Genomic DNA, 27,857 nt, shown 5'->3' on the forward strand with positions numbered 1-27,857 from the left:
ACAAGACATAATAATATATATAACTTCTGCCGTAGAAATTTGTATTATTAACATAGACAAATTTATATTGCGTGTGTATTTCATAAATATCAAACAAAACAATAATGTTTCGTAATTAAAAATTAAATTTTGAAATAATATATTCTTCCCCGCAAATAGCAGAATAAATCATGTTAATGAATATTGTAGAGCTTTAGTAATTTATTATTTTAATTTATTCAAATCAAAGTGGTAATCAATAACACTAGTTTCGACGGATTGATATTATTATTTTATAACAAAATTACAAACGGGTATTTTCACTAAAATATATTAAATACACGACACAACAGCTTTTAACATTTTTTTTTTCAAATATTTAAACAAATTTGATCAATAAATTATTTAGATTTAATATTTTAAAGAACATTAGAGATTCCATATTTCTTATCGCTTAGGGTTCATGAACTGTTTTTATTTATACAGATAATTTAATTATTACTAGAAATAATTATCTGAGCAATGTGTGAATTTAATGAGTCGATTATTCATTAACTATAAATAACGGAAATAATCAAGTCGATAAAAAACCTACATTTCCAAGCAATATATTATATTAATGTGTCATCTGTCGTATTACGTTAAAAGGACATTCCTTCAATTTTATAATGTAATAAATTATTAATTACATCGAAACGCTATTATCTTAGATAATACAACCACAATCGAATTCCACATAAATAGTTTGTAAAGTAGGTAAGTAATAATAATTTAAAGTTTCATCGTATATTATAGGTTTATTAGAATATGAATATTATAGACCGAGTGATTTAAAAATAAAATTAATGCATCTATGTGTTTCGGCCTTCATTTTACAGTAAAATATGAAATAAATATATTGCTTTAAGCGTATTTAATTGTTTAATTAAAAATGGGTTCAATTTTTTTTTCATTATGATTTTCTTAGTATGACTTTTAAGTATAAAAATATTGATAATGTTTTACTTTTTAATGAGAAGTGCAAATTGAATGAATATAAGAAAATGTATTTTTGGTGTGATTGACTAGGTACCCACATAATGTATTATTAAAATTTCCAAAAAAAAAAATAAATAAGTACTCTTATTTATATGATTTCCTAATAAATAATAATATATTATTATAATTTGACGTACATAATAATATGTAGTATACCATGTAGGCTTTTACTTTATCAAACTGCTTTAAAATTACAAATCAATTTGACGGTACGTTTTAATTAATAAAACAATTTAAAAGTTAGCGTTTTAATAATGCAAAGAGAACCGGAAAGTTTGAAGGAAACTTTTCAAGTGTACTCGATCCTGGAGTAATTTCAAATCGAAAATCACTACCCATAATATTGTTTTTACAAGTTTTTTTAATAGATTTAGGGATCAGAAATCTCTAATCCCAATAATATAGAATTCCTGTAGAGTTTAATATTTTTATTTATATACTTTAGGTATGATTTTAGGTTTTCGTATTGGAAATAGTAATATTCTCAGTTGTGAACACGATACTGATTAAATTATTATTTGTGTTTACTACCAAAGAGCATTATAACCCATGTGTGAAAAACGAGAAGTTTAAAATGAAAACAAAAACATAAATTATATTTCTCCTCCCGCATAACTACTATATTTCACTCTAATGAAATTGCTATTATAATTTATAGTAATATATATTATTATTATATGAATGTGATAACAATGTATAAAGGCAATAGAAAGGGGAAGCGTAAAACATATATTTAATGTATATTTTAGTTTACGGAATGTCAAGTATGTGTTTCTAATTTAAGATCACTCAATTTAATTTTGTATGCCTCGGGATTGTATTGTTATTTTAAAATCAATATTGATTTACTGATTTTTGAGGTCAAATAACCATTCAAATCATTTCAGTGGTTACTGGTTACCGGGTATAATTCAGAGCGAATAATGGGATGTCTTTTTGGACGAATAATTGTATTGCATACCTACCTAGAAATAAAATAAAACATAATTGTGTATTGTATCTCGCAATATATTATATACCATAATGTGTGTGAAATGTGAAATGTGGTTTATGGAGAAGTAATAATTCAAATTATATTATTGATTATTTAATTTTTTATGAGATAAATTAACTTGATAAAAATATTGTTGTATTCTAAGGTAGTCCAATAAAGAGGATAATATACACGAGTATATAATAATATTATAAAGAACATAATCTTACAACGACAAAAAATATTTTTTTAACTTCACGTACAATGCAATGTGGTCAATTGCTTAAATTAAAATAATTGAATACATTTATCAAGTGCTTGTATTGTGATAAAATAAAAAGAGATTTAAACAATAAAAAATGTTTTTGTCCATTAATATATATTTCAGAAATACTACTGTGATGATAAAATAAAATGTAAAAATATACTCTAATAGAATGCATTTTTCATATAATGAGATAAAATGTATATGCAAACATAATAATACTCGAGTCATATTTAGATTTATAAATTTTATTTTCGTTCACGAACGAAAAAATGTGTTTGTAAGTATTGAAGAATAATTGACGTGCGTAGGTACCAACATAAAATAAAAATACATTTTAGTAATTTAACTTCATAATACACGGTGTTCAATACATCACTAAACCTCGTGGAGTTCTAAAGCAATCGATCCGTAGAAGATTTATGTCGGTGGGAATTATTATTAAATGGGTGAACAAGGACGAGAGAGGGGAAAAAATCAATTGCTGTCTGTGAGCGATAATAACGCACGTGTCTGAGGTATTGGTGGAAAATTAGAGAATTAGCCGAATTCTGGTAGACTTTATTCACTGTCATGGACGAGAGGGAATGCGTGTCAAGATGAATGTTTCTATTCATTAGTCGGCTCCGAACTGCTGCCAGCACCTCTGCAGCAACACTTATTAATGGCAACAGAATATGCCGGCCATAAATATCTTATAGTTGTGTGTTAAATTAATTATCGCTCCGAGTGATTTATTGTCAAACAGACGAGTTTTGTAAACAGAAAAAGCCATAACCATCACCGATCGCCCTCGTTTGAAAATATTATTAGTTTTAAAATTTACCTAAAACGTGTACTGCTACGTCGACATAATAGATCATACTATAATATGATTATATTTATATGCATCTAACTTAGTACCTCCCTATCCGCGGATAATATAAAGCTATCTTATATGTCGTAAGTCTTACCGGATATTATGTCCTACCAAGGTAGTCGTTAAATGAAAATATTAAATTAATCTTTGTTTTGTTTTGTCTTTGAGGGTTCTAAGTTTATAACAGTTGTAGTACGTAGCACAAGTAACTACAAATTAAAAAGTAAACTCTTATTTTTAGGCTCGGAGAGGGGGATCTAGTACTATTGGACCCTCGCAGTTAATACGATACTGATTGTAATTAGTAGGTTGGTGGACATAATTTTGAATTGTAATTTTACTAAGGGCGGCATAATTTAATTTGCCACAAGGTGGCAACATTTAGCTCAAGCCGGCATCGTGTCCAACAAGACGTGCGTCGTGATGTATTATCATCGAGTCCAATATCATCTCCGCACGATCATTCGTGTAAACTATAAATTGAACGCCAATAGATTTATAGGGTGTTACAGTAAAAATGTATACCATATAATATTCAATTACATTGTCTTAAACATCTCCTACCATGTAACCATGTATATTACGTAAATCTATCAATTACAGTATCACACGATAACCATAGTACCTATAGTGTTTCAGGAAGGATTCTTAGTGGTACCAATTTGTGTTTTTTTTTTTTAAATATTTTATGTCCATCACCATTATGTCAACCACTTACATACATCATTCATAGAACCTTGGTAATGACCGCTACACATAATTAATATAATTCCAAAGGTGAATATCTGAGATCCACTACTCCTACTGCACTCCGTGCATTACGACCCGCGGACCTTAGGAAATGCACACAGAATTAGGACAGAGTTGGTTACGTTCATGAACACGGCTCACCCATGTGATCATATCTATCTGAAAATGGTGTCAACGTTTTGCGAATAATTTGCTAGTAACTTTTACCCATTCCTTTTGGCAAATAATCCAACTTTTCATGTAGCACACCCACTACATTTCATCAAAATTGGCGTAAATAGCTTCGGTTTGATTTGCTGGAATTGGCGAGCAACTCAAAGCTCGGATACTCGGAAGCTCGATTGCTTACCCTAGACTCGTATTTGATCTTAAAATTAAATATGTAAAATTATATCAACTCTATCAATTTAAAATAAATTATCTATAAGGTTAGGTTAGACTGAAGTATACTCCATCGGATTTATGATAATAATTTACACTAGAGGGTTAAGTAGTAAGATAACTACAGACAGTCTACAACAACCAAACATGAATCGAATATACAGGTAAACAATTTATAAAGGTACTTAAAAATTTTTTTTGTAAAAAGTCGGTATTTTAATCTATTGGAAATCACATATTTTTTAATCAAATTGTTCACTTTTATTTTTAAAATATTAAATACTAATAAATTAAATGTTTATATTATTATTCAGAATATTATCGTTTGTGGTTTATATAAAAAAAAACAAATGATTAATGATTGGGCATGACTTCTAGTTTTAATATCATTTGATATAATATTATATTCCACCACATTATTAATGAATACTAAATAGTACCAAGTGATGATTAAATAATAATAGTTTACTTTGGCCAACATTTTACAAAATTTAACAACTGGACTATAATAATATGGTAATTGGTAATTATTAATTTTTAGTTGTAATTAATTAGCGTAGTACATTTATAAATGTTTCTGAAAGAAAATATAAATTTAATAATACAATTTTATTATTATACTCATATCTTAATATTTGTATAATTAATTTTTTAATGAATAATAAAACTGTTGGCGATTATCTAAAATTAAAAAGTAATAATCATGAAAGAGATAATATTCATTTAATTTAATTGCTACTATTTTAAGAACTTGTGATAATTTCATATTACTCTTAATGCTCTACAATAGTGTAAAATAACACGATGATTACGTAATATTCGATTTAATTTATTTTTAATAATAATCAGTCCTTTTAGGTATTTATTGAAAATAAGTGCAATAATGTAGGTAGTAGGCATTTTTAATTACTAGAAAATGTATGTAATATTCCATAAATTATAATGATTAAACGATTATTTTGGTTGTCATTTCAGATGAAATATTTTACAAATTCCATTTCGTTTTCACACTATATTATAATAATTATTTTTTTACGACCAGAAGTCTAAAATTCAATGCACAATGGGTGTAAACATAATAAACACTACGATATAATAAATAATACAATAGTTATATAAATATACAAATATATAAAATATGTATAAATAGATATTTTTTGGGGTTTACCCAATGTTGGTCTAAAATACTTAAGCTAAGGCTAATCAAGCGTTTGAGACACTAATGTCTTGCGAGTTGTCAAGAAGTCTAACGGTTGCATCGATCTACAACTCTAGTTTATTCATATGTTGGTAGGCGAACTTTTTGATTTCATCCTAGGTGGATGATATCTTTAGGTGACGATGGAAGACTTCACGCCTGTCAAATATGCTGCAACAATGGTACGAAAGGCAATATTTTGGCAACCTCAAATGATTTCGATGTTGGATTGGCTGGCACAACCTCATGGTTATATGCCAATATGCCATAAGTACAAACCGGTGTTTGATCTACGTAAAGGAGGTGATTTTAGGGCAAGTTTGGAATGTTTTCCAAAGTTCCAACTCGCCAGTAAAACTTGTGAATTTTGTCTTTGATTGATTGTAATCTTTTCTGACGGACAATTCAATCGAGAATCAAGGTGCATACCCATTACTCAATATAGCCACAATGCCGTATACATTTCTTTTGGATTGGATTTATTTTTTATTAGGATGTTTACAACTTTAGAACATCACATACAAATATACCCCTGACATGTAGGTCTCTTTTAATTTTGTATACATAGGTTTCCTGGTACAGACCATGAATCAAAACATAGAATAATTGTTTTTCTACTTTAAATTGGTATTCGTGATATACTCAGTTTTGTTATTCTCAAGAATTTATAATGTTCGATAAAACTGATGTTCATCCTGTGTATATCTCACCATATATGTCACCAATAGCTATAGTTTTCAGTCGCTGTTCATGGCCGGCAGGTTCTTCACGAGTTAAATTACAAACTAAGTTTTGTATATTATCATCAACACCACAGGCTGTGATTGGCGGTGGTTTACATACTTAAGGCTCTGTTCTTGATAGTATTATTATCTATACTCTACATCCGTTTTTTGGTAGGCTTAAACTAGCTTAGCTCCTGAGCTCTATAGAAACATAAAACACAGTAATAATAAACATTTGATAAATTTGACAATACAATACAATACAATAAAGATAGTATAATAGCGTTTAACATTTTTAGCTACCAATAAATTAATGTTTTAATTCATATTAAATTAAATTTGATATGAATTAAAACATTAATTTATTGGCAGTTAAAAATGTTAAACTATGACATAATACATAATACTTGTATAGTCAAAAAAAAAAGAGTAGATATATTTATTTAAATGATAGAAAACATCAATATTACAGTATAAAACCTTGGAAATTACTCTGCTGTTTAATAGGTTTTGAGTGTACCTCATCATTGAGTGAGTCACTGTTATAGATGTTCTAAATTTTAAATTCAATGATACCCATTTTATACGAAAAACGATTCTAGCAAATACAGTTTGGTGTCACTGCCGCCGTCTCTATTTCTATTTAAATATTTCACAATTTGTTAATATTGATTGTTAGGTACTATTAATAAAATATTTTTTATTAGTAGCGTGGTATTTTGAACTAATTTTTGCCAAAAAAATTTCATGAAACATAAATAATTATTATAATATTAATTGTTTGCTTTTTTTTCTTCATGTTACAGCTTCAACTGTTTAGGTAATAAAATAAGCTTACAAAAATAAAAATTTATTTTGTTACAAAAGTGTATAATATATTATATACAGTTGACAGACTAATTTGAGATGTATACATACATTTTTTTAGAGATGAAAGAATTTTCTTTAAATTGTCTTCTTGTGGGTTATAAAGCTGAGCTTTATACAAGTTGTCCAATATATCTAGTTATGTTCTAGTTACAGAGTGGTTCGGCATTCTAGGTAATAATATGGCCTTGTAAAAAATGACCATGAAAAAATTAGCAAAATAATTTAATGGATAACAAATTATAGTAAAGCAATTTTTGAGTAGATTTTTCGAAGGCTAATTAAAATAAGCTTTTATTTAAATTTTATTGAAAATTAATTTAAAACAATTGTTCAATGTTATATAGAATTTCGGCTCTATGTGACTATGTATACATACGATTTTCAGCATTCAATAGCGAGGAATTATTGTATAATATTATCATTATTTATAAACGAGATTATTATCCCATGTTGGTTATTATACGCTTAGATCCAATGTCTAAGATAATGCAATAGATATCGTAAAATATACGATCTAGAAAACCAGCATACTATGAAACGCGATCGACAACGTCGACCAGTCAGACTTTGCACACAGTCGAAATTTATCAAGTTCTGATTTAAAATTTGCATCAACAATGGCTCAAGTTATATTGTTGAATAAAAATAAAAATAAATTACCTATGTCTGTTGACGTTTACACGTCATACACAATTCAACATATTTAAAAACTAAATATTCGTTGGCGCTGTAGAAACAAGTTTTAATTAATTGTGAGGCAGTTTTTTAAAAACTATTAAGGACTATATTCACACCCAGAATTAGTGAAAGATCATTGTCATCCTTCCGAATCTGAGGAAGTTTGTGGACCAAAAAACTGTGTAGCTAAAATGAAAGTAAGTAATTTCTAAGTAATATTCATTTATTTGTTTAAATATGTATATTACTTTATTTTGTATCATATACCAACACAAAACATGCCAAAACATTGCATTTATTCCACACATTATTCTCGTGTCAATTTTCGACATAGACAATTATACATTTTTTGAATAAACAAAAAAGAGCAAAAATATCCAAAAAATTTAATTATTTTTAAAGAATATGCAATTATAAAATACATTCGATGAAAATTTCAAGACTGGTGCTTATTTTTGAATAACGATGAAAAAAACAAAAATATTTTGTCATAAACTGAATTTTCGTATAATTTTGTTAATTTTGTTAATTTTTTACTTTTTATTTAGTATCAACTATATCCAATTTTTTACTATAAAGTAGAGACCACCCTTAAAGTTGAAGATTAAAAAAATTGTGAACTCCCAAGTGACAGACAAAAAACACACATTATTATTGTAAATCGAATCATTCCGCTCAGATTTTTATTTTTTTTTCGCAGAATCCAAACGAATAATGTGTTATCATATCATCATAATAATTATACATATTATATTCGTATCCGGTTAATAAACCAACATAGATTAGAGATATTTATTTTTATATTGAATAAATAAAAAAATGTTTGAAGCAGTACTTATATTTGTTGACAACAATTTTAGCTGAAGGTTTTTTAGGTCGAGCACAGATAATTATCACGAATATGATATATAATCACTTATATTCACGCTTGAGCGTTCATCGTGTTTTATAGAAAAACAAAATGGTATTAATAAATATTAGTATAATATAATATATATATTATATTATATATATAGGTATCTTACCCTATAATTATTGGCGATTGAAAGCTTATCAACTATCAGGCCGGAGGGGGGTGGATCTGTAACGGGGAACATGTAAAATAACATATAAATGATACACAGCGTCCCCGTTACATCTTATCAATTTCAATCGCCAATAGTGATAATACATTTGAACAGTGTTAAGAGTTACATTATTATCTGGACAAATATTAAGTTATTTTTATCAAATATTTAGTTTTTTTTATCGTAACAAGATAAATATTAAATAGTCTCAAGTTAATTAAAACCGTTGTATTAGATAAAATATCACTTAACAATAGGATACGTCATAATAATTCGTTTGAAAATTTTTTTAGTGATTATTATAATTTAATACAGGAATTTTCAAGTTTACATTTAATTTTTGACAATAAACATTAAACTGTATACTTTTTACCATTATTGCTTTGAGACGTTTTACAACAATACTGCGGGGATCAGCATAAAAATCTTAAGTTTAGAAGATACTAAAGTTAGTTAACATTTCAATTCTGAAAAACAGAAGACAAATAAATTTATATTTAACAGATTTTTAATCCTTCTTTAGTAGATCGTAGGCACGATTTAAATATCTTAAAGTTATTATTTTATTTTTTTAACAAACTGTAGGTTACAGATTATTGAATAATTATGTTTTTTTTTAATTTTATATTATATGATGTTCAAAAGTTATTAAAACAAATTTGAATAGATGATATTAATTATACATAAAATGTTAACACATATTAACCATGGATTATGCATTTATGCCTTCCACATAATTATTTATGTAAACCAAACTTAAAAATATTTTAAAAGAATAGTCTTGTTTTATCATTATCTCGATTGGTTTAATAGTCATCTAAGGTCTAAACTTATTACTTAACACTATTTTTTATTTTTTACTTTTTACCTTCAAAACTTATAACCTTGGTTGATGAATATTCTAAATATTATTATATAATATCATATGTACACACAATACACGTTAGTTTATTTTAAAATTACACATTCGTCTAGGTATATACTATTATTATAATTGAATTATAATCTGCAAGATTTGCTCGAATATTACTAATCTTATATCATAGAGAACGTATACCCATTCAAGTTGTACAACTACGTGATTTAATTGGTAATCGGCGCAGAGCTTATTTTAAAATCGATTACAACAGTATACGTCCTACAGTATTCCGTGTATGTATTCAGACAAGCCTTTCCAAAGTCTCCACGTTCAAGGAAGGAAAAATAAACCTTTTATAATGGTTTTATTTTGTTATATACATTATGATTTATGGTAGGTGCCTGTATATATTATATGATTATTCTGTTAAAAATCTCTTTTTATATTTTGTTACCAACATTTTACGGACGAACTTGCACGTATAAATACGTCGATCACATAAGCACTTTTATAGTTTTATCAGACGATAAAATATAATAATGAATAATGATTGACAAAACGAAATGTCCCTGAAATTCAATCGTTTGAAATAACTTTGGCTTATCCGCCGAGAGACTCGAGAGAAACACTTATACTATACACAGTCGAAAGTTGCGTGTTCAATCTTCCGGATATCCACTCGTGCCGACCGTCTTTAAACATTTTTTTTCACTTCGGTGGCTACGGAATTTCACAAATGGAAGGTGTTAAATGAGTAATATAATGTTTCAAAGACTGCTGTAAATTACAACTTCCTAGAGGCTGAACCAAATCTATGTCGTAATAGGTAATATCTGCGCAAGAGCTCAAGAGCTCGTTGTGATATTATTATTATCACATACATAAAGTACCTATACCTATACGTCACATCAAATAATGTACCAATATGGCAACATATAATACGTGTTTATTTATGATATTGATTATATAATAATAATAATATATGTAGGTACCTAATAGGTATTATTATGTAACTGACCAAGAAAAATAAATACATTTTAATTTTTAAGTACCTATTTTAATTTGTTTTATATTACTTATATATTATATAATTCTAAGACAATATCCAGAAAATATGACATTATATGCTCATAGATACATCACATGTAACTAAAACAAATTATATCCTTTCATGTATTAAATACTTAAAATATTTTGTAAAAATCTTTAAACTGTAATGTATTTCAGAAACTTTTACAACCTTAGGAGTATATATGGGCGTAACTATACATATTATACATAAATAAATAAAAAAAAATTCCAAGAAATTTATTAATTAATTTTCATGTGTGAAATACTTATAATTTTTTTTGTTTTTAAATTAAACTTCTCCTATGATATGATGTCCCGTAGCCGGTAGACATAACTATACAGTACAATGCGTAAAACCAACTTTTGGCAGAGGTAAAACTGTTAAAGTACCAATTATTGGTGTGTGTAATTTTTTGATGATAATAATAATATATACCTATCATGTAATATGTAATTGTTGTAACTGAGTAAAATGTACAGTTTTATGTCACATGTTTTTAATTTTAATTTGTTCGGTATTTATAGCTATAGGATATTAATTAATTTCCAGACATAGTTAACTACGAACTAGGCATAGGTGACTATTACAATATTATAGTTAAAAATATTATTTCTTTTCTTGTAATGTAGTTTTCTATAAGTACGTACTTAATCGAGGATACGATTTCCTGTGACTAAATAATATGCGAAACAAATTGTTGTCGGAGGTAAAAGACTTGTGATAAAAAAATAAAAACCTCGCATTTTTACAAAATCGGATTCTATGTGTTACGTCGGAGGAAAAAAACAGCAGTCTTATTTTCCTTCGAACTTAGTATTTGCTGTAAATCAGACGTATTTTATTGTAAGCTCTCATACATGATTTACGAGTACTCTTGCGATTGATATGAAAAAACTTTATATCAAATTGTATTATCCCTTTTGTTTATGTTAACAAAAATGTAATAAATATAACGTTGAAATAGTCATAATAATATATTATTATTCCATGAAAAAAGAATTCTAAAACCACTTTCTTTGAATATTTTGTTTTGGTTTTCTGTCTACCGTTCCTGACCACTAAAAGGTTTGGTGATAAAAAGTTGTAGGTTTGTACGTTTTACGTTGTTATCATACATTATAATCTCAAGTATCCTTAATTAAAGAAGTGCATATAATATTATGTTTGTATCGTTACTAAAAAAAAAATATAGGTACCGTATAATGATAACAAAAAGAGCTGCTCTATATAATATTATAATATTATTTCGTACAGAATGTTTTCAGCCACTGACTGTAGTAAAAATAAACGGTCCCGTTGTAAGTCAAAGTATTTATTTATTTTTTACATCAATTTTATTTCTAGTCTATTCTACTCGATTCGCTTGGAAGATTATGATTTAAGAGTTTTAGTAGGTATTCATTGGTTCCATATAATTACCATTGCTGGAAGGCATAATCAATTCACTTCCGCACACAATTTACCTAGCCCTTTGTTTGCCACATAAAATATTAGTAATATAATATAAATACAAGCACCTACCTAATAAAATAGAGTAATGTACTTTCGACACGTAAACTCATCGACGACCTGCTGCAGCCAAATGACACATTTTTATTTTGTGTATAATAATAATAATAATATGCGTTACAAAAATAAATATTACTTTAACACAATATAGTTATGATTATTTTCTAATGGTACACACGAATGATAATATTATTATAGTTTTTGATTGCGCACCATAGCTGCCTACGCTTATAATATTATAATATTATTATTGTGGACCAACCTATTATCACTCGTATGTGTACTTAAATTTCTAACACTGCACAATCACATCCCATGTTCACGTTAAAATTTTCCTGGCTTATTACAAACTTTAATTCGACAATACGATGGTAATTTATTTACATTTTTAAATAAACGATATTATCACGTAGACAATATAACAGTAGTAACAATAATTAATACACACAATACTCCCTTTATCGGCCCCGTTGAAAAATAATGATAACGATTATTACAATATCATTATAACAGTGTTGTTAGTATCTAGTTGTAATATAAATTACGTCAACCGTTTACATCCATTATAGACCTTATACTAAGTATAATAATATAGTTGACAACGCATCACATCAGTACCAAATATTATAATATAATAGGTGTGACCCTAAAACGGCATAGATTATAAGCCGTTATTGTATAGCGAGTACCATTGATTATAAACACTAGTATTTAATATATTTTATAATCAATGGTTGTAGGCATGTCTAACAATAATTAAACTGTCATTATTTAATTATTAGCTTCTTTATGTATCGAGACAATTTAAGTAACCGCAATGTAGAGCAAGTACTAATGTGTCTATAGAATATTGTATTTTATTTTAGGATATTGTTTTTTAATTGAAATTTAAAGTAAGGATATTCGTTTTGTTATTTTGTAAGAGTATAATATTATTATACTATTGTCTCTTTTCGTATTTTTTATTTGATACCATTCAAATAAATTCATTAATAACAATAATAATATTATATATAGTTTTATTTGTGTTTGCGAACAAGACACTATAAAATAATAATATAGATTTAGTTTTAATTGAATTTCACACTTATATAATATAATATATTGTGATGACGTTTAATTAAAAACCTAGTCAATATTGTTTCGTTCTTAGAAAATATTGTTCGTCATGATGATAATATTAAAGTGAGTGTATCTACTATCAGTGTAAATATATTATATACATATTTTTTACAACCATAAGTGTAAATATTAATATTAAAGTTTCTGCAAAATTAATAAAAACAATATAGACTTTTCCAAAGGTTCATTTAATTTAGAAATTGATTAATGTTTAAAGTAATATATAAAAGAAAATTATGTATGTACAAATAAAAAAATATCTTTGTGGGGAATTGTTTAACTTTAATTAAAAAATATTACACTTGGATGATATGAAATTGAGTTTCCCCTCTTCAAGCTTTGGGAACTTTTTATGACTCCGTATATAGTTATAAGTTTATAATTCGTTTTCATGAGATGAACTAAACATTTACATTATTTATACATATATACAATATATTGTCCCGCCTTTGCGTTGTACTTATTTCACGTTATTTTGTTTCACTTATATATTCGATCGACCTATACCTTTTCTTTGAAGAATTTTTTTAAATGAACTTTTTATGCGTTTTGTGGAATTATTTTATTTTGTTTACAAACTTTACTTATCTTGTCGACTTGAAGCTCTTAATGTATTTATTTTTTGTAATTGTAAATACGACGTCACGTCACGATTTTAATATTTAGGGGCCACAGTAGTGACTGCAGTGTTTGTCGAAATTAAAAATCGAATAAATAAAGGAATTTCATTATGATTTTATTTTTATTTATTATAAACTCAATTAAATTTGGAAGAAACTAATTCCACAAGTCTTAAAATTTAATTATTCATTTATACGATAAATGACTCGCAAAACGAATTAACTTAATACGTACTGGTAGATTTAACAAGTTATATACAATTCAAACTATTCTAAAAAGGAAATAGAACTTATTAAATTCTACAATTACGTCTTGCAATCTTTTTTAGATTAGAAGGTACTTCCACAAGTATTTTCTACAACGTTTCTTATTTCCACTTACACCTCCTTTAATACTTATACAGGTCGTATTTGTATAATATATATGATAATATTATATGTTGGTTATACAAAATATAGTTAGTTATAAATGTTACAAAATATGTAATAATTGTATAGTTAATAAACGACCGAATTAAATTAATATTCGTTTTCTGTTTGAAAAATCACAAAAACTGATAAATTAATAAAATACTAGTGATATAATATTATAATAGGTATTAAACTTTTGTTGTAAGATATTAAATCTGCAAACTCGTGATAAACAGATGTAAGGGTAAAAAGAAAGAATAAACATGATCTACTTCGAAAAAATATTTTGACACAATCCAAATTCCAAACATTAAACTATGGATTCCAGTATAACATTAATATTTTATTAGATATACGATTGGATACGAAAGATTATATTTTAATGAAATCAATTGTACATTTCTCTGCTATGATAATATTTTACAATTCAATATTTTGTGGGCAATGAGTCTCGATTTACAGTAACCTATTCAAGCCCGATTATAGTATGCGGGCGTGGTAATAATATACTAATTAAAATACAAATTTAAATTAATAATTACGAAACGTATTTATGCAATGAAATTATTGGGGTTAAAAAACTGTAAGTACGACGGTTAGGTTAAATTAATTATTTTTTTTAATATTATTGTTCCAATAATAATATGCTTTGTTGAAATTAAAATTGTATTTACATATAGGTAATGTCATAATAATATACAATTCGTCTTTATTTTTTAACTTTGCTAACAGTTCTTTATATAAAAAAAAAAAAATGTATTCGCTAATGTGAAACACAATATGTAAGTATATATTATTATAATGAATGGATATAATAATGAATATAAAAATCATCAATCATATTATAATAAGTAACAACTCGATCTAATTAGTGTGTAAGACTCTGAATGTCTGGCAGAGATAAACAAATACTATTATCTATACCTTACTATGTGCGTTCGAAGATAATAATGTAGGTACATATTTGTATATTAATTTATGACCAGATCCTCTACACTTTAGTTTATTTTTATTCACATTTGAAGTAGGTATCTACTTTATGGTGATTAGGTATCTACTTAACGAAGAAATACTGCGAAATCAGTTCCTATTTCGTCGTCGTTGTCGTCGGTTCCAAAACGAAAAAATAAAATAAAAAATAGTGCTTACCGGCTAGTTCAAGAGCTGATATCCGTTGGTCGGTCGAGGCAATTTGTGTTTTGATATTTTGTTACGTTTAAATTATTTTCTGAACAACAGAATTTCCATTTCAATGTTAAATCTTACAAATGACTCAGTCGGGACGCCAGCAACGGATAGACGGACGACAGATTAAATTGAAAGCTAATTAAAACACAACTGAGCTTAATGAAACGAATCATATTGTTACCGAACCCGTATTTGGTTCGTTTTGCATCGTTTATAATAATATTTAATAGCAATCAATCTATACGGACGAGATATTATATACAATATTATACTGTATTATGTTTGACAAATACTACCTAAACACGCGTTTAAAGTTGGAGTTTTTACGATTAGAGTTTAAATTTAATTTCAAAATATCAAATTACGAACAGTAGACGTTTTAACAACAAAATGTAAATATTTAAGTTTTACCTGACTTATATAGTCATACCAATAATAATGCAATTTTATAACGATCAGTAGGAGGTATACTCATAGACCATATTAGCTACATAATATTATACCTACATTATATTATTATTTACTTATATTATGTGATATCAGTCTTATTCGTATAGATTGTAGACAAACATTATAATACACTTATTAATATACGCATGCTGTATAATATGATTTTTACAAGACCACTCGTCATTTCGAAGTGCGTTGATTTTTAAAAAAAAATTACCTTTTGGCAAATAAATGTGTGTATCAAATGTACAATATCATCCATATTTTTAATCACCAATAATATTATTATAAAATTTAATTGTTCCAATTATTAACTTTTATTTTTGGTAAACCTATTTATTTATGTAGCTTCATAGATATGGCTATATGATGTATAAATATTAAATTAATATTATTTATTTGCGGTTATAATCAGTCGACTTTACATTTTAGATGCACGGAACGCCCTTGGCTGCACTTCACTCTTCTGATCTAAAGTTCAAAAACTTATTTAAAAAAAAAAGTTTTGTTCGATATTGAATATTTATACATCAACATCTTTATTTAAAAGTATTACTTCAATTAATGAAAATAAAAATGTAGGTTGCGATTTAAAAAACCAAACTTGATAAAGGGTTTTTTGGTAAAAAAAAAATAAGGACTGTATAAAAATTAGCATTTATATCCAAAATAAATTACCTAGTCTAAAAATGAAATACCAAAAAACAAATAATAATTTTCGAAATGGGTGTTCACTGTTAAAATATTCATCCTGTATAATAGTGTACATAAGGATATCAGTATTACATTTTTGTTGTACAGGATGATTTGAAAAATCCCTCAAAAAGCCAAAGTTTTTTTTTATTTATTTCCAACATTGAAATATTATATTCTACATATTTTCTATGTAATATAATATTATTAAGCATGACCGATGGAGGGACTAGGAAATTTTATTTTTTTTAGATTTCACATTGTTCACAATATTGTGTTTAGCAGAATAATATTTAATAAGTACTAAAATAGAAAATGTAAATACAAAAAAATAACTAATAACTTATAAGTTATTATCTAATATCCATATTATTAATGGAATGTATATGCTATATTCATGTTCTATTTGAATAGAAAACATATTTTTGTAAACACTTTGCAAACGTTTTAGTTTTAAAACCAGTAGGCGTAATTGTTTTTTATTTTTATATTTTTAACGAACATGACTACGATTTGGTGTACCTATATATTTGTACGTTTGAAGTTTATAAATTATTATTATTATTATTATCAGAGTAAAAACATAAAAACAAACTTACCTAAAATAAAGACCAATTCGTCTTCAATCGAAATGTTTTGTCAAAAGAACTGTCTAAAAAAAATTACCTAGATTTAATTTTTACATAAAATATATTAATTTTTTTAAATTAAACAGGTTTTGGATTTGAAGATTCATTCAATAATAAATTCACAACGCTTGTTGTAGATTGAAAATTACTATGGTGTAATGCTGCACGTTGAAAACTGATTCTTCGAATTCGTATAAAATTAAATCGAATAAATTTAAAGAAAAACGTAAATATATTACTTCTGGCTAAACATAATGCAATACTAAAAAACGTCTTTGGTGTAATAATTCAAAATAACATAACGTAAAATAACGTATAAATAAAAAGGGATTTGACGTTTTGAAGCTATTCGTATAAATCACGAGTATTATATTATGAAATTCGTGTATACAATAACACATACATTATACGCACAGAAATAGGACTTAATTATATTTCGGGGACAGTCCGCCGATCAAACATGATAATATTATGTATTATTATTTTATAAAAAAAAAAAAGAATAATAATAACAGCCAGATTATCGTCACCGGTCGACGATAGCTATTTTATTTTCACTGACCGCAAATTCTTTACCATGCACGCGAGTATATAATTATTGTATAATGTTCTAACAATCAGGGCCTGAAAATTAGTGTGTAAAACGGAATGTGTAATAATAGTGATAAGAGCGATAATATTAAACTATATTGACTTGATTAAATTATACATATTTTCATGTTGCTAATTGGTACACTATAATATACAAATCAGCAATCATAAAAAAAAAAGTTAGTAAAAAGGTATTGATTTATTATCGATCGAGGTTCGTTCGAAAACAAAATGTACACGCACAATATTGTCCAATAAATCACTCGATTCTGCGCTGCAGACTGCAAATGTCCACTACTGTAGTTTTATAGCTCAGTGTAGAACACGCATTATACATTTATACGAAAAGGAACAGCTGAATTTCGAGTTGTCTCTTCGGATGATCTTTTTTTTCTGTAGGCAGAAGGGTCTGAGACCCTCCAAGCCCCTATGAGGTCCGAGCCATAGTAATATAATCATGTTGTACGTCAATAGGCCAGTATATAAATACAGAGTGAATCAAAAGACAAGCTCACTCCCATTTTTCCTTTAACAGTGAATTTATTCAAATTCTTGTTTTTTTGAATTTCTAATAATAGATATGCCGCCTTAAAGACCATATTTTCAAATACATAAACTTACATTTTTCGTGCCATTTAAAGAGTGTCTGTGATGATACAGGATTTTTTAAAATATGAACCCCCTTTTATCATTTAAGTTGTTAGAAACCTAGGTTTTTTTTTTTTAATGTTAAATGTATATAAATCGAAATTTCATCGTGTGGTTTTTGAAATAAACTTCATGTCCAAAAGATAATAAATTTAATGATATGGCTATATGGGACTATATGATGATTTGATAATTATAGGTATTAATTTATAATAATGTTATTAGTGTTTTATAATTTGTAATAATTGTCAAAGCATAATAATTAATAAGTACTACTAATTAATAGTTGAATAAATATTATAGAATTTACATTAGGTATATTTAAAATATTATGTTTATCTTTTCTGTCTTATAGTAGTGTCTCATATATTGTTATTGCACTCTGTTAAACTAACCTAGTAATCTTTTAGAACCATTGATATCTGATACATATACAAATTTTAACAACTATGTACCTATATACCTAAGATTAAATGTCAGGAAAACTTTAAGAAAAAAAGTAGGGATTCATTATTAAAATTTTGATTTCTATATAGGAAAATCAAAAAAAAATCAACTGTTTAGAAATTTACAGTAAAAAAGGTGGTTATCATTTACAGAAAAAAGAAAGTTTGTATCAGCACACTGCAAATGAAATGATAAAAATTCTGTGTATCTAAAAATACTGTTTTTAAGTATATTTAAAAAGTCCATACATCAACCGAATTGTTTGAATAATTGTGATAGTAAAGAATAAATTGCTTGGTGATTCATCCTGTATATAGGTACCCATAAAATATAATATATTGTCTGTAAGGTGCTGATGCAGTTTTGTATAAGCCGCGTATGAACAGCTGAATTCTAGTTGGCTTTTGTGTTTTTTTTTGTGACGTACGGTTTTTCGAAATCACAAATCACTGCAATAAAATAAATCGGTACGTATATAAAAAATCATTTTGTAATCATTTTTAAATCCATCTGACTTGATTGTGACATAAACATTTTAGGTACATTGTACATATAGGTAGGTAAGTAGGTTTATTGTTAAAACCGTTATTATTATTATTATTATTATTAATGTGGTACACGGTGCAGGAAATTGAAATAATTTATATCTCATTTCTCGTACATAGAAAACTTGTTAGTATGAAAAAATGCTAGGAAAATTAATTTTTGTATTTCCAATAATATGGTTTATTGAACGGTTTGTAAAAGCACCGAACATTAATATTGTAGAAGAGAATTTAATCTGTGCCTGTATAAAAGTAAATTTTCGATATTTAAATTACTAAACTCAATAATTCAAATTCAAAAAGTAAAATATCACAAGTTATTTAGAGCTAATATTATTGGACATTGAAAATAAAATATAGAAAATCGACTCATACTTCGATTCATCTTTGATTATCATTCATTTTTTTTTTTAAATTTTTTATTATATTTAAATGAATTAAATGTAAGTATGTATGTCAAATGGCTTATAAAATATTTTGTATAGAAATAAGAACGAATCATTTATGTGAATGTTAGATAATTTTAATTATTAGCTACTTTGTAGGTTTTCAGTGTTACTGATGATTAATAATAATTTGATATTACATTTTTTTTTTTTGCAATAATCAATAATATTAATAGGTATATTTTTAATTTTTAATTTTTAAAACATGAACTTTTTTCCGTGTTTTTTTTTTACCTTGGTCTTTTTTTTTTATCAATTACCGTCTACTGTAATGATGTTAGTTTTCTGAGATTTAATTTTTGAGAAATTTCAAGGAAACGGAATATTTTAAAAACGAAAGCTGAATAATATGTAAATAAGTATTGTTATAAAACTTAAAAAATAGTCCTAAGTTTGAAAATACTATCTAAATGACTAGCGCATATTATACACTGTATATTATAGTCTGCGTGTATCTATGATAATGTAATATATTAAAATGTATTTGAAGGGTTTTTGAAAAATGTATAATAATTGTTTTCGGAAACTCTCTACTACGAGTAAGTACTAAACCTATAGTCTGCGAGACTCGTGGTGTCACCGAATGGGGTGGGGGAATACGGTCTACTAAAAAACACGTCACGCTTATTTGTATAGTTTTTACTATATGTTTAATGCGTATTCCTGTATGCCGTATGTACACTTATATTGCCCTTTAGGTATACATTTTATATTTCCTGTAAAAATAACAAATAATGGGACAGCCGTGTTTATTTTACGACTACAGCTGCACCGACGATATTATTATTCACAAGAAATATCCTTAGCAGGTCTTTTGACGCATGATAATAATAATGACGTGTTCCCGGCCGCAGTAACATACATCGTACGGCCGTTTAAGAAATCTCTGGCCGAAAAAAAATGTTTATAGATCATGGGTATAATTATTATTTTATTCTAATGTAAATGCTATCATCTATTTACCTCGTATATTATGTTCGAATTCAGGTGGTTTTCATTAGTTTTGCGTAGGAAACGTACGCGTTTGAAGGGTATCGTTTTAAATATTATTATTATCACTATATTTTAAAATACGTAGTAATTTCTTACAAAAAAAAAATCGTTTTTTCATATTATATTTTTGAAACAATTCACGATTCACCTATAACAATTATTATTATTTTATAATATTTTATTATTAGGTATCAAACGCACCGTTTTAACGTCGGCGCGTCTCCCCACCATACCCACCCGCGAACGTCCGAGCACACACACACACACGCGCACAACCCCTTCCGAACGGTGGCGGCGGACCGTCGCGCCACCCCGCGACCCGCGCCGGCCGAGAAATGTGGGTGGAGAGAGATTCTGTGTGGCGCGCAGTTGCCCCGGTCCGCGTACAGGTGTCGCCGCGGTCGACTCGGGTTTTTCGTTCTCCGCTCCCGGACTCTTCGCATGTGAGATTCATGTGGTTCGCCCGCGACTATTAACCACACGATACCGAGTTCGACGCGCTCTCCTCGCCCGGATGTGCTAATAATAATAACACAATAATCATAATAATCATAATAATAATAGTAATAATAATAATAATAAAAATACGTGATATTATAATATTTATTAAATAATATTGATATTGTGATCGATTCGCAAGAACCGTTTGATTTGTCGTACGTATATTATATTATGGTGTAATTACAGCAATAATCATCGCGATATTATTATTAACGCATATTATATTATTTTTATTGTCGTCCGTCGTGTACGCGTATAGTAGTCGCATCGCGAAAAAACTATAATACTTTTTTACTTTTTCGTTTCGTTTGGTTTTTTATTAAAATTTTTTTTTTTTCATTTTTGTTTCGACCGCCGCGCCGATAACTTTTTGCTCCGGAACCCGAATTCGACGACATTGCCGCACAGTTAAATATTTACCTACGTTTATTCCGTTTGACTTTTATGTTTTTTGTTTTGTTTCGTTAACTTATCTTTCATTCGTTCGCGTCATTTTATTTATATTTTCATATACGAGTGAAGTGCGTTTCTTGTGACAGATAATTAAAATTTTTTTTTTTCAATTTCATACTTTTTCGAAAATCATCGTTATCTTATATGTTTGACTATTTTTTCCCGTCGCTTAAAGTCCTAGGATCGCCTAGGACCTCAAATTAAATTTAGTGCGAAACATGGAAGCTTCTTATTGCATCGGAAACGACGTTGACGTATGCCGAATGTTCGATCAATATTTATACAAGGTAAATACAATATTTTATTAGACCCCCACCGAAAAATAAAATAAAATATTTGCCAACATCAAATTTACCTACGAGCTTAGATAATTAAAAAAGTTATAACTATTATGATGCTTAGAATTTCAAATCTAATGGTCATTGAAACGTAGAAATTGAAAAATAAACCAATAACTGTTTAATAATATATTTATTAAATAAATAATAATTGTAATTATTCAACGTCTTTGTAGATTGGGTACAAATATAAGAATTTAAATTATGACTAGCTAAAACCGGTTATGTTAGTATTTTTTATTCTTTATTATAATGATTAATACTATATCTATATAGTTAAATTAAACAGAAAAGGTTCGTTAAAATAATAATCGATTTCATATAATTACTACTCGAATCAATTGGGAAGATCAAAATAAATATAAAAAAAAAATAATAAAAAATAATAAAACGAAAAAAAAATACTGCGGTCGAGAAATCGTTGGTAACAACGATTAATGAATTAACCACCAGTGCTCGAGTCGGGTCAACCAACCATGACCTTGGTTGGCCTTGAACTTAGCAGCCAGCATCTTTAGACGCAGTACCTATACGATCACTTAGGAATTCCACATTTCCAATATAGATACATTCCGATAATAGTATATAATACAGTACGAGTAAAAACAAAAAGAAAATCTGTCGATTGGTTCGGTTTCCATATTTATTGTAAAATGCCCAATCCCGTGATTTCTATACTGGATCAGTCGTGCACAACGTTTAAAAGTAACAAAAAACCAAAAAATTATCGTTTGACCAAATCACCGAAATTGTACCCTTAATAAAATGCATGCAGACATGTCATAATTTAATAGGTCTGATTCGCATGCTATAATGGTCGTGCAGTTAAAATTAAATTGACAACCGTTACACGAATTAACAGGCCAAACTGAATATAGTATAGGTAACGTAATATTATGTCCCCGCTACATAATATCGTATTATTCGTATTGTAGTCGACGACTGATTTTTTTTATCGCTTCTTGCACCGATCATAATAATATAGCTTGCGTCGACTTGACTCTATGTGATTTTGTCGAGATCCGAGGGCACACGTGCCCCGGGTTGGGATTCACAGGTGGGTGCTTCAGTGCTTGGCCCCGAAAAATTCAACAGAAACGAAAACGCGTCCGTCGGTTATCGTGGCGTAAAAATTCTCTTCCCGTTTTTCCCATGACGGGACGACGACAGTCGACAAGTATAATATATAGGTAGGTAAACTGAAAACCGGCTCCATTAACCACACACTCGCTGACGAACACATGTTGTAAACAATCGTTCGATTTCTTCTCTTTGCTTTGTCAGCCACACACGCAGACAACTGGCGCAACGAAAAGTAAAAAAAAATATCTACAAGCATTCTAGAAACGGAGATTATAACATTTATTTTTTTATTTTTCAATCTCAATCCCTCTCACTCTTTCTCGTTATTTTCTATTGTATGCTAATACTCGTTTTATATATTATTATATATTATATATATTTATATGTGTATACAATTTATACTACGGCAACACGATAAGAGACTTAAAATAAAGATTCAGAATAATTTATTAGATCGCTATTGTGCTTCCACCAGTACTTTATTACCCGGGGACTTATTGAAAAAAAGAGTCAAGTGTAAGCACACGTCATGACCTTTTTCCTGCCCCCCCCTTACTCGCCCTGTTTTTTAATGTACATTTTTTATTGCCCGGCCGGGGTTTTTCTGATTTAATGGTAATAAAAAGTGTTCTATCCATGAATACTAATTGGTTCATTACGTTCCGATTTAAATTCATTTTATTTTCTTGTTATGTTTAGATACGTATCTAATAAATCGAACAGCAATATTTTTTCCTGTCCGTCCACTTATTAAAAAATAAAAAAGGCGTTGATAAGAACAATACGTTTACTAAACGTATTTTATTACATTCTAAATATAACGTTCCATATCTATATATCGCGATATCGATAATTTTAGTTTGACGTGGTGCTGTGTATATTAAAACGAACGTCATTATTCCAAATATAAAATGTAATCTCAAGTGATTCTTTTTTCAGTAGATAGGTTCTATGTAGAATAATAAATATTTGAATTATGATGAAATAATTTGGTATGACCTAAAAATAAAAATGATTTTAGATAATTCTTTGGGAGTGGGGTAAACGTCTGAAAATCTAAAATCTAAATATTATTGTATTATTGGTTATTAAAGTCTGTGCAGGTAAATGAAACGTAATTTGATATATTATATTATTATAAAGTCAAACTTGTAATCTTCTATCTTGGATTAAATATTTAAATATAGGAAGTGAATCAAAAAAAAAAATGCTTCAACTTATATTTTCACGCGGGTTTCATGACCCCTAAATTCCCTTTTGCGACCAACACACAACGTCTAAATTTGGCTTAACGTGGTTCTATATTATTGTAGTGAGATAAATAACTATTATAATATTGTAATATCACAATCAATCACCCCGGGTTAATTCGTATGTGCAAATGACCACAAACCTAAAACTATACCTGTTTACTTTGTTATTAATAAAAAATTATATACTATAGTAAAATAATAATTATAACATTAATTAATATTTTATAGTTATGTATAATGCACACTCTATAAACACCCACACACACGTTACCGAGAACAATAATTATTATATTATTATTATTATAGTACCGATATCCATAAGAGTCCGACCTCTTCCCGATGCGGTTATCGGGCTTATAGATTTTTAAAATACTTCACTGGATGACCTCAATATGTTTCTATAATATACCTACCATTACACGTAGAATTCTTAACTTTTATTCATTTTTAATATATATTCTTAAATTCAATAAATCACTCGATTACAGATTTTGTTTGTTCGTAATCACCAGCTATTAGAGGATGACCCTATTGACAACAATTAAGTATGTTAATGATGCGTCGTAAAAATAGGTTATATTTATTAATGTGAGTTTCAAACCATTGTTGAATTTTTAAATCTTGAAAGAGAACAAAAACTGTAATCCCATCACTGCAGCAGCCCATTAAAATATATCTAGGTACTAGTGTACTACACATAAATTAAATACCAGTCCAATTTGTATTTTCATTAAATAAAACGCCAATAGAAAATAACATTGTTTTTATTCAGAAAATAGTTAACTACCTATATAATTTGAGTTATACTTAACCTTGACAGTTATAAGACAATTACAAAATGTTTAAAATGTTAATTAGAAAAACCACGTAGGTAATATAATTATATAATAGTAGGTAAATTGTTTAATATTACTATACCTATTACCTATAGTCTATATACACATTGATGATACATTTATTATTAAAATTATTAATCATAAGACAAATTTTAATTGTGCATTTATAAATTCTCAAGCTCATTTAATTTACTTACGCGATGCAGTTCTTTTAGCTCATCGACGAATGTAGGATATTTTATTTTTTCAATAGTAGGTAAATCGTTTAACATTTTTACCTATACACATTGATGATACATTTATTATTTAAATTATCAATCATAAGACAAATTTTAATTGTACATTTATAAATTCCCAAGCTGATTTAATTTACTTACGCGATGCAGTTCTTTTAGTTCTTCGGCAAATTTCATAGGATATTCTTTTATTTCGAATGACACACATTTTTTTTCAAGCTTGATCGGCGCTGTTTCGATGCTATTGGATAGTTGATATTTTGACCACGGTCGCATCTTAGAAGTCTTTGAATCGACCACTTGCTCCTCGACTTGCCCCATTGCCACGTCTTTAAATGTATTTTGGTGCTTTAAGGACTTAGTTTCGGATAGTTCCGTATTATTATCTCGGTCCATACTATGTCCGAAGAACACTTCCGGGTCCTTATGAAGTTCAACCACATTCCCATCGTTTTGGACGTAGATGACGACTACACGTTTCAAAACTGGCAATTCATACTCACGGATTCTCATTAATTTTACTTCTTGATAGTCATCTAAAAAATAAAATGAAAATGTTTACCCACCAATGTGCTTGATTTAATTTAATACTATATAATCGTAAAATTGACAATGATAGTACCTACATTAAATAATAATAATTGAACTATAGGATATTTTACATGACATTAACAATATTCAAAATTATATAGAAAAATTTGTGAAAAACTATTGTTTCTGCGAGACGTACGATATTGTCTATTTGTCTAAATCAGATGACAAAGAAATATTGAATAAAATATTTTCTGCTAAGGAAACGGGTCTGATAGTGCATTCGACCACGTAATTAACAGATGTTCGTCACATGAATGCGAGAAATTGTGTGTGGTGTTCAGGTGTTCTCGTGATAATAACAACAAATTTTTAAAGAGGATCTATTCTAATCATAAATATACACGTATACACAAATATTATAATATTACCGTTATTATTATTGGTGCTATTATGTTCCATTTTTTTGCGCGTGATTCGAAACAAAAATTGTGAAAAAAAAATGTTTTATTAACTGCATAAAAATTATTTTCATTGATTTGGTTGCGTTAAATTAATATTCTGATTGTTTCTGGTCAGACGACATGGATACATCTTACCAAGGACGGTAATCTGCAGATGAGACCGGTCATCAGTGTAATATTCCAAAGACGTCCAAAGATGTCCGAATAGAAAATGTGGGAATCATGAACTGCAAAACATCGAATAATTATTATAAAGCTAATGGATTGACTTATGAACAGCGTAAACAAAGAAAATGCGTTGTTAATATTTACCTGATATAAATTTTAAATAAAAAAACCTACACTGAAGAAAAGTAATAATTATCAAATCAATTCGAAATGGTCAATATAATATAATAATTGGTAGATATAGTTGTAATATTTTAATAATTATTATTAAAATGTATTACGGTTCATACCATAGCTGTAATTATAACAAGTCCATATTGTAGGATTGAAAGAGAAATAATAATACGTATTATTATTATGATGTTGTAAAACAAAGTGTTTTGTAATCGTTTCGAAACTCGAAAATAAAGAAGTATGTTATTCATAAATTACTTCCTCATGCTTAGCCCCCTCGCAAAAATAAAATTGCATTTTTCTTCCAATATCAGAGTATAATACGTTATTATTTTTTTTTTATTTTCATTGAGCAGCATATGGGCGGAGGGGGAGATGGGATGATGAGATATTTTCTTTTAACTGAACGCGTCGTATAATAATAAAACGTCACATATAGAAATCAAATAAGAAGAGAACAATATGTTATACTAGTTGTACTGCGGGAAATAAGAAAAAATAAGTTACACACAATTTCTAAATAAATGCTCATTTTTCCATACAAAATATAATATTATTTAATATCATACGAATTCGATTTCGAGTGTCTCTTCAATGGGTAATGGAAAAATGATGAACTCTTGCGTCAAAGATGAATTCTAAAATGTACATGTAAAATGCATTATGCATTTTGATATTTTAAATAATATTCCAACGAAGTTACTACTTACTTCCGTCTTCCTCATTCTGACATATACTCAAATCGTTTAGATTTGGCTGTTCGACCATTTATGCAAGATATGCATGAATATATAATACTATGTATATTATAGAT

The 27,857-nt window shown here is 27.8% G+C and overlaps 2 protein-coding genes across 7 annotated transcripts in view; one reads left to right on the top strand and one right to left on the bottom strand.

The window, feature by feature from the left end:
* The first annotated feature begins 21,321 nt into the window (after nucleotides 1-21,321).
* LOC100164788 (GATA zinc finger domain-containing protein 10) overlaps nucleotides 21,322-27,857 on the top strand; it is a 106,643-nt gene continuing 100,107 nt past the window's right edge. For 2 of the 5 annotated variants that reach the window (XM_029490444.1, XM_016805140.2), the window contains exon 1: nucleotides 21,377-22,247. Coding sequence is in view for 3 of the 5 variants with exons in the window: in XM_016805139.1 (XP_016660628.1) it covers nucleotides 22,179-22,247 (69 nt within the window). In the remaining 2 variants the exon portion in view is untranslated. Of the gene's footprint in view, nucleotides 22,248-27,857 lie in introns of all 5 variants that reach the window. The other 3 variants (XM_016805138.2, XM_016805137.2, XM_016805139.1) reach the window with 3 other exon arrangements.
* LOC107883975 lies at nucleotides 24,490-27,496 on the bottom strand. 2 transcript variants are annotated; one of them, XM_016805142.2, is made up of 3 exons: nucleotides 26,333-27,496; nucleotides 25,848-26,242; nucleotides 24,490-25,748 (listed from the first exon to the last, which is right to left on the bottom strand). In XM_016805142.2, exons 2-3 carry the CDS (start codon nucleotides 26,217-26,219, stop codon nucleotides 25,635-25,637), a joined length of 486 nt encoding a protein of 161 aa, XP_016660631.1. In that variant the 5' UTR covers nucleotides 26,220-26,242; nucleotides 26,333-27,496; the 3' UTR covers nucleotides 24,490-25,634. The 2 variants fall into 2 exon arrangements, with proteins under 2 accessions (XP_016660631.1, XP_029346306.1); XM_029490446.1 differs by lacking the exon at nucleotides 26,333-27,496 and having other exon boundaries at nucleotides 25,848-26,326.

Source organism: Acyrthosiphon pisum, chromosome A2, assembly GCF_005508785.2.
Source record: "Acyrthosiphon pisum isolate AL4f chromosome A2, pea_aphid_22Mar2018_4r6ur, whole genome shotgun sequence".
NCBI lineage: Eukaryota > Metazoa > Arthropoda > Insecta > Hemiptera > Aphididae > Acyrthosiphon > Acyrthosiphon pisum.

What these genes read in the sequence shown, in the direction of transcription:
- LOC107883975 (XM_016805142.2), bottom strand. Translation starts at nt 26,219, where the DNA reads ATGAGAATCCGTGAGTATGAATTGCCAGTTTTGAAACGTGTAGTCGTC. An exon ending in AACTAAAAGAACTGCATCGC is followed by an intron (nt 25,749 to 25,847) that starts GTAAGTAAATTA and finishes CAATGTGTATAG; the next exon opens with GTAAAAATGTTAAACGATTT.